The following is a 9,494-nucleotide window of genomic DNA, read 5'->3' on the forward strand; positions in this document are numbered from 1 at the left end:
ATCTGTGCATAATATAATAAATTAAGGAAATTCTTAAAAACGTTCATTCATGTTTAACACTGGACTGACATACAGACTAAATTCATTCGTCTAATTGAGTTACGTTTAGAACTAAAATACAAAGGTGCGAAAAGTATCATCAAAATTAGTTAACTGTTTAGTAGCAAATGTAATACAGTGTGACAAAAGTTACGCAAACACCTTCGCTTCGGGGTGAGGCCCTTGTTGGGACAATGCTGTATAATTGAGGACCCTATTCACATGCACCTCTGCCCGCCATAATAACATAAATGAAATATGTGGACAAAAAATATTTACAATGGAATTATATTGTACACTCGAATCGGGGAAAAAAGAATAATAAGCCTGCGAGGAAGATCAATATGTTAGATAAATAAAACGGACCATTGTGAAAGCTGCGCTGCCGTGTGCATGTGAGACCATCCTCGAACTACACGCGGCGCGGCATTGACGGCGCTTGTGTTCAAGCATGCATTCTTTTTTCCATTACAAATAAAATAAGTATAAACGCTTACAGACTGTAGTTCGCAAACCTGTCATTTTACTCTATTGGAAAATATTCTGTTAACACAATAAAGTTCAATGTTGGCTTGCTTTCCTAGGTGGTGCAGTCGTGTACTAACAGAAACTAATTGCAACAAGTGATAAACATAATGTGAGATTATGATTGCTGAGATGTAGGTTATCGATAAATCGGTTTGATATCAAATGTCGTATCGATTACTAAGAAATTAACAATAAAATGTATAACATCTTAATAGTTTGTAGACGTTAAAAATAGGTAGCTTTCTCACCTTCTCATCTCTAGAAACACATTTCGATAGTAAAACTAAAGTTTTCGATTGTAAAACTAAAGTTGTCGATTGTAAAATTAAGTCACAAATGTCCGTTATTATTATTACATCAATCAACCATGTACCACTTGACTACCGCCAACCACTGCTTACATGCTCAACTTTAGGACTCGGCGCACCAATTTGCATTTTTGACAGATGCCAGCGATCGTAATCCGATAACCCAATCAAAAGCATAAAGCGTGTTTGTAAAATAATGTGAATCCTATCTGCTGGTTACAGAAGAGGGTTTTAAATATAATCGGTTCAACAAATCGAGTCGTTTGAACGTGTCAGGACAAGTTGTCGGTTTTTTACGAAACCCAGAGGGATACCATTGGTCCTTTTGTATATTTTATGGCCACTTCATTAAGGGTATCGGAACAGTCACTTTGATTTGAGCATCAGCGGACAATAAATGGATCCCAGGCGTGAAGATACTGATATTATATAACATTAACTGACAAAATATTTCATTAATTTTAATTCAGTTATCGATTTTACGGGTACAGTAGCTGAATCAGGTATAATTCCGTTTTACTCTTTGTAACGTCACACCTATGTAACTAACTGCCCCTGTTAACAATGGTGATATTTAAAAATTTATTCACCCTTCTTTGATAACGCTTGTCAAAATTAACAATCATATCAGTTTTCCAGGGAACATCTATACCTGCAATAGAATCGCGTGCGAATAAATACAACTCTACTGAGAAAATTCGAAAGATAAGATAACGAGACAGCTTTAGGAAAATCCACTGAATATTGAACGTTCCTAGAATGTAAACTTGTCTGGGTCACCGCATACTACAAATAATATCACGTCATCACTAAGATAGACATATATTTAACAATATCAAATCAGTACAAAAAAAACTCCTCGTGTTGATATTGTTCCAAGATGTAAAACACTTAAACGGTGATGAACCGGTGACAAATGTAGACAGTCAACATGATTATAAAGGGATCACTTCCCACAGCAGCAGTAGTAGAAAAGAAGACTGTTAAGCGAGCGTTGCGGCGAGACAGGCGGGTTGGGGGGAGGCCAGCGGCGAGCAAGAAAGCACCTTCCGGGAACCGACACAATACAGGTTTGCGGCGAACGTGCGATACCTTCGCAGATACCGGCCGCGACCGGCCAGGTACGCTCACACCCTGCGCTCTTCACTAGACCCTTGGGTCAATAAGAATGAACAGAACACCCAACGGTAAATGGAGACACTTATACGCTTTCGTACAGACGTTTTAACCATAATCCGGGAAAGTGACAACGGAAAACAACTCTTGTTCAAACATGACAAGAATTCAGGCGAATTGAATCGATTAGTCATCGTTACCAATGACAATCATTTCGATATCTGCTTTCTTGGACAAGATTGGCAACGCCGATATCGATATGGATTGAAAGAAAACTTTAGAAAGTAGTAATTTAAAAATTACAGTAATATATTAAGACGACAGCATCGTTAACACGACATCATGAATTATTGGTAAAAATCTTTCAAAAACTGGAACTGCAATTTGTTCCTATTGCTGGCAGTAGTGGCAGGAACAAGTTGCATTTCCAGATAATATATTGTGAGAAAGCGTTTGTTTGAAACGGATAGGGAATGCGATTACACTATAAAAGTAAAAGTGGGGTAATAAAGTTCCCAAGCGAAGCAACTCGTTCCGGCGCCGGAGTGCGCGCCGGCGGCGGCCGTCAAGGATTTATGATATAGGCTTGTCCGATGAGCAGTCCCCCCTATCCTCTACATGCCATTTGATAGATAACAAATCAAAACATCTGTTATCCTACTGGCCTTTACGACTTTAAGATAACACAAATAGATCAAGTCAGAAAGGATCTAGTTTACAAATAATGATCGATTAAAAGTAACCGGATAATGTCGGCTATTAACGTGTTATATGAGAGAACATAAGTCGTTAAATCTGACATTAAGTAAGGATAAATTATTGTAATTAGTTGAAGGATCATCAGACAAAGCAGATGCAATAAGAAGCTTTTAAGATCGTACCAGTATAAACTTTTTCGACTTATGAAAAAGTCTCAAAATAATAAAGAAATTCGACGAATTCTCTACAAAACGATTAAGAGAGGCGAATTAGCCAGTGCTATTTCAGTGAACTGAAAAATTTTACGATTCCCTAGAAATCGTGTTAACATACAATTTTACTGGTTTCTTGGAAATATGTGGCTTGTGTAAGTGTGCGTACTTGTGTCAGGTTATGGTGAAATAATGACGGCCTACGACGCGAAGATAAAGGGCTGAATGGCGACGTATTGACGGTCCACACGTCGTGAACAAACACCGTGGGCGTTGGTCGCTAACAAAGAACGAATCTTACCTTAATATAAAAGTAACGTTTCTCACTATTCTACATGTAATAAGTCTAACACAAACGGCAGACGCGAGTCGCGAAGCCAACTTATTATTTTCTTCGAAGCAATTATTTTCCGAGAACTCATATAACTTCAATAAAGCAAAAATACATTTAATACCGGACGTTCTGAGATGATTGAATGTTTTTATGGACGTTGATTATAAGTGTTTTGACATATAATTAAATTTGTAGTGATACTTTGTGAATGATTTAAAATCGCAAATGCAATGTTCCGTGACGTTCCGAATTCGTTGAATTGATTCGTCTCGGCACGGGCTACTAAAGCCTATTTGTTATAAATACTAACCTACTTTATTTAAGGTTTAAGTTAACCGAGTATTTGACAATAACCTTTTCATTTAACCAAGAAACAAGTTACACGTGCAGTATATATTTAAAATGGTTTGTAAACAATTGTCATTGTACGGTCAAGTGTCATGGGCGTTTGCAAACTTTTTGTACCGTTGATAGCATAAAGAGCAATTTAAATTCGAAGTGTCCGGCATGGTTTTAACCTCTAAGTTTTTTTTCATTTCACTTTTAAATGACTTCTAGTAAAAGTTTTTAATGAAACATAGATGGCGAGTCTTAGTCCGTAAAAATATTAAAGATCAAAAGAATCAATTTACTTACAAAAGTGTAAGGAAGACTCAATTTGCGGGTGGAAACAGGCAAAAACTACTAGTAATAAATGCCCTGGGTATAATAATGTGTTTTACGGCAGAGAGAAACGACATATGTGTTAGAGTAAAGAGTGAAACGACGAGTTGTTTCTGAGAAAATGCAGACGTATAATAGTGCGTGTGGCCAAATAACGTATGCTTTGCAATTTAACAAGTTATAACAAGTGGATAATGACATAATCCATTGACCTGACGTCCTAGAGTCTCATATCACAAGCGGTGTGAGTCACGCGAATGAATTTAGTACACGAGTAATAGTTTTAATAGAGAACGTCAAACGTAATCCTCGTGTTTATTGTATTGGATTCAAATTCAATTTGAAATTGTACATATCAAGTTTTTAAGTTTTCACGATTCTTACACTGAAATTATTTTTTCCGATTTCAATTGCATATATTTGTTTTTTCAAACAACCAATGTTTCCCTTTACAGGTCCTATGGTCACGGTTAGGCAAGGAACCTGTAAAGGGCCCGAAACGTTTGTTTGTTTGAAAAAACAAATATACGCGATTTAAATCCGGAAAACTAGTTTCACTTCCTGGGGATGTACAGTCAAAAGTAAATCACGCTATATATCACTTTTGTTCGAATATCGCCTCCAGTGCAACAAAAATGTGCTGCCGTCTGTACAGTGTTAAATTTTATCGCTGTTTTCGATAAATTCATTATTAACAATAGAGCTATCAACTAACCTATAAAAATTATATTATTGGTGGAATTATAAATATCAGAAAACAAGCCGACATGGGCGTTAAAATTTTACCTTTAGCGCTTTTAGTGCAACTTTGCAAAGTAACTTTTCCAGTAAGTAGATGACAACCAGTCATTGAGGCTGTGACAGAAACAAGGCTGCAGGCACGGTCGGGTGACGGATAGGCAATCGCCACTTCTGCGAATCGTACTTATTTCGCCATCAGGTGCAATCATGCCTTGTATATATACAGGGTTATTCGTAAAATACTAACAACCTCGCAAGACTATTATTACTGACAATACTAGTCCAGAGCAAAACGCAGGAGCGGGAGTGGGCACGCAAGTTTGAGCTTACTACTAATAATTTCAAATTTATAATAGGTAATTTAGGATAATAATAGATATAAAAGAGTAGTAAAAAACCGACTTCAAAAGTTCGTGGAATTACATCTGTTTGTAAAGTTTTATTGAAATCGGTTAATGGAAAGTGCGCGAAAACGGATTCATCCCCTAGTTTGCCACCCTTAGAGGTGGAATATTTTCTTCAAATTTAAATGAAACCAATACTGAGGTACTCTCTTTCCAACAAAAAAAGAATAAACAAAATCGATTAACAAATGGTGTTATCGCGTAACGTATATACAAAAAAATACAGTCTAACGAAATGGCTGAAAATAAGTTGATAAAGTTAATACTTTACCAACTTATTGGAAATAAGCAAATTAGGTACCTAAAAGTAACTTTCTTTTAGGAATTGAGACTACTTTTTCAGATTTAAATCGCGTATATTTGTTTATTCAAACAAATCAACGTTTCGGGCCTAGGATGCTGCGAGAGGCCATTGAAATTAAAAAACATCCTAAGTTCAACAGAGAAGATGGTGATCTCCGTACCACAAGTTTGGGGTCCAATATTTCCTCTGATGACAAATCCCAAACAGACTGCAGTACTAATATGTTCTAATTCCCATTATTAATTAATAATAAATTTAACTTAATAAAAATTCATATTGTTACAATAAAATAATTTGTAAAACAATGTAGCGTAAATTTAAATGTTTCTTTGTAAAATTAAAAATAAGGAAATTAATTAATAACTTTTGTAACAATAGTGAAAAAATAGGGTGGTTTGCATTAATATTAGACATAACTGGTTGATGACTGTACCACCTCAGTCAGTGGTGACCATGGGACCTGTAAAGGGCCCGAAGCGTTGGTTTCTTTGAAAGAGTTTCATTTCCTATGTGTAACAATCGCGAAAACCGAAGAACTCGATAACCTTCTCTTTCAGTAAAATTCATAATTTGAATAAGCTCATGTCAAATTCAACCTTTAGAGCTTTTATTACTCCTTATAATTAACTTATATTGATCCAAACAAGGCATAAGCAATAATCGTTTCTCTTAATAATCGTTTTCGTCTGTTTATAGCAGTATAAAGATACGTTTTAAATAAACGTGTATACAGGATTATTTTTAAAACACTAACAACCTCACAGGACTATGTTACTTCTACTAACATCATAAACATCAACTTTTCTTCAATAACTTTTTTAAAACATAGCAAATTTATTAAAACTTAAATTTTAAGTGTTTGTTGGACTCTAACACATTTTAGATCTGTATTTCGATGCCTTACTTTCTCAAACACGTATCTTATAAATAGTGATTATTCAGAAGATGGCAAAACTTTACATTTATAGTCTGTTCCAATCCATTTTCAACAAAAAGTAAACAAACCTGTTTAGATAAAATTCTAAAGCAATCACTCAACAAATCGAATAAATAACATTTTCACGTATATTTCGAAGTTTTCGACTTGATATCTCATCACTTTTTCCAACAATATTCATTTGAATAGCATCGTAAAATCGTGTTTGAAAAATGGTAGTTCAAAAGGGAGGTTATATATCATCTATACTTCTATGACTAGTCTATGGTTGCATAGTGCTGTAGGAAAAAAATAACATTCCGCTCATTCAATTAAATTTATTGTAATCGATTGGTAAATCGAAAATTTCAATCGCGATCGAACGAGTATTAAGTGTAAAGATTTGAAGGAGGATTTAAAATTAAGATTTCGAAATTTTAAATATATGCTTTTATAGGTTATGTATTTTTACTATCCGCTAAATAAAACCGCTATGACTCAATAAAACAAAACAATTAATTAATCGATTTTTAGTTTGCATTACAATTGGCCATCACTAAACCGTCTATGGTCAGGTACTGACTTGTTTGTTTACTTTTTGTTTAAAATGGATTGAAACGAACTATATTTTAAATTTCTAATTATATTTTAAAAGGGTGTTTTTTGGATGAATAACTTTTAAGAATAGATAAAAGCTAGTGTGTGAATATGAAGGAAATGTGATGTAAAATCAGCCTGCAAAATTTGTATATACAATGTATTTTTTGCATTTCAGTTACTTTGTGCTTTAAGATACGAATTTGAGAAAGTAAGGCGACGATTTGGTAGTAAGGCACTAAGTTCAATATTCAAGCGTCCTCCCCGACGACCCCCACCCTGCTCCTGCGGTTTGCATCGTACCGCACAGGATTATCACTGTTTAGAGCGAAAGTAATATTATAACGAATTTTTAAAAGATGTTGTTTACTAACACAACATATTTGAAACCGATGATACCTTTGATATTAATCGTTACAAGTCGCTCTTTTGTGATACAATAAAACAATAGGCAGTATGATTAATAATTTTCTCATTCGCGTAACACACGCAACAAATTTTACTAGATAAGATAAAGAGCGACTATCTTGAAAGTTAATTTCCAATTTATACATCGATTTACTCCAAGAAGTAGATAGGATGTGGCCCGTCACAGGCGCCGAATGCAGAACCATTGTAATACCAACGGCCACTTTATCATTATTTTTACGCTTACAATGAACTTCCGAGAAATCCTTGCTTCACAATCGCCGCACACCTGTCTGAGCTTATCGAAATGTCTAACGCGAACAGAAGCCATTGTGCTGTGCGAATGCCAATTGAATTGTCATAAAAGAACTTAGGTCCTTAGCCCGTCATAAAAATGATCAATACCGTGGGGATTATAGCAGTCTCAAATACCCCCTGACCGGGATGGTTGGTGGCGATTGTGGCAATATTTTTCCAGCAATCCCCACTGCCTATGACTAAACATGGCCATTAAAAATCTTGACAAAAAATAACAATTTAGACGTCTTGCTAATAATTATAACACGCAGTTATTTTTAAAATATTTTGTTATAGTGTCTAAATTGACAAGCCTTGACACTTGGTGATTTAAAGAATAATATTTTCGATTCTATCGAGATAATCGGGACTATATCCTATCTCGTTCGGTACTAGATAAAAAAATCATTGTGTATTTTTTTCGCTTCTAGACACAAGTGTGAACAAAACCTCTAGCTTCATATTGAAGATGTTCAAACGCGCTTACGTACGTATATGTATTTGACTATAATTACGTTAGCTATATTGAGAGATATTCATATATTATCATAAATCCTGTAACAAGCTGACCTAAACGATCGTAAATAAGAACTTACAAGCATTGGTAGCAAACATAACAAAAAAAATTACCATTCAATACTTCTATATCCTTTCACGCAGCAATGTATGCTTTTGAATTTGTCAGAGAAGCCATAATCCAGAGGCACGGGCTCCTTGGTGAAGTGCATCGAAGAGGAATTGTCATTGAAAGTGTTCATTGAGCAATAGCCAGCAAATACCGTTTGCACGGTAGCTGCAACGCATAGCATCAAAGCCCACATTTTTGGTCTTCCCATCCTAGAACAAAAAACAGTAGTTTAAATTTTGAAAACTTATGGAAATAAGCGAATTAGGTACCTATAAGCAATCTTCTCTTTTTTTTGTGATATCAAGCGACGAATAGAACAATTCGTGCGCCTGTCTGGTCATAAGCGACGCACCTGTCCATAGCAATTGAAGTGCAACTCAGAGCTTAAAATCACAAAGATCTGACGGATACTGTAACTAAGTCCGCCACCCTAAGACATAAGTTGACAAGTCTCATGTGCCAGTAATTTCACCAACTTTCTGCTTGGCTTTACTGCTTGGCGACGGAAATAAGATGGCAGTACTTCACTGGACGAATCTTTCACAAGGAGCTCTACTGCTACTAAAATTCTCGACTCTAAACATAACTCTAAACGTAATAATGTGGTTCTTTATTCGAATTATCAATGAAATGGTTGGCAAGGTTTTACTCCAATCCCAAATTGAGCACAGCTCCCGTTTAACTTTAAATCTCCAACAAGACTTAACAAATGCTTTAATTGATGTTCTTCATGTCCATGTAATTTCAGATTAAATTTCAAAATAAAAGACTAGAAAGGCTTCTCTAAACATAAAAAGCTAGTAGACACAACATAGGAATTTATTATTACTTTAGTTTTCAGATTAAATTTCTAAATAAAAGACTAGAAAGGTTTCTTTAAACATAAAATACCTGTTGTACACAGAATAGACGAGTTTATATTATTACTTTAGTTTATGTCTAGACTAAACTATAGCTTATATCCTTCATAACAATTATGGGACATTTCCGCTAGACAATAATTGTCTTTACCCAGGAGGGGGCGACTGGTATAAGAAACCAGTAGATTAACAATAACCGTGACGCTATAGAAAGTCCAAGGTTTATGATAACAACGGCTCAACCATAACAATTCCAAGTAAAGGACCGCGCCGCCGCCGACAGTATTTGTTTTCCTTTGTCATAGTCCTGGTAAGTCGGTAAGGAGATATAAAATTGTATTAAAACAATAAACTGCAGGTCTGGCAGGTAATAGATTTGCAGTGGCTGATCGTATGACTCTAATGGCAGCTGATTAGATTGAATGAGTCATGTCTTTTTT

At 35.3% G+C, this 9,494-nt stretch overlaps 1 protein-coding gene across 1 annotated transcript in view; it reads right to left on the reverse strand.

The window, feature by feature from the left end:
• Nucleotides 1-8,377, reverse strand: part of LOC113232980 — a 36,088-nt gene extending 27,711 nt beyond the window's left edge. Inside the window, exon 1 of the mRNA XM_026467905.1 lies at nucleotides 8,197-8,377. Within this exon, the coding sequence (XP_026323690.1) occupies nucleotides 8,197-8,375 (179 nt within the window). The 5' untranslated portion in view covers nucleotides 8,376-8,377. The remainder of the gene's footprint in view (nucleotides 1-8,196) is intronic.
• Between the last annotated feature and the right edge of the window lie 1,117 nt (nucleotides 8,378-9,494).

This window comes from Hyposmocoma kahamanoa, unplaced genomic scaffold (genome assembly GCF_003589595.1).
Source record: "Hyposmocoma kahamanoa isolate Upper Pololo Valley unplaced genomic scaffold, ASM358959v1 78, whole genome shotgun sequence".
NCBI lineage: Eukaryota > Metazoa > Arthropoda > Insecta > Lepidoptera > Cosmopterigidae > Hyposmocoma > Hyposmocoma kahamanoa.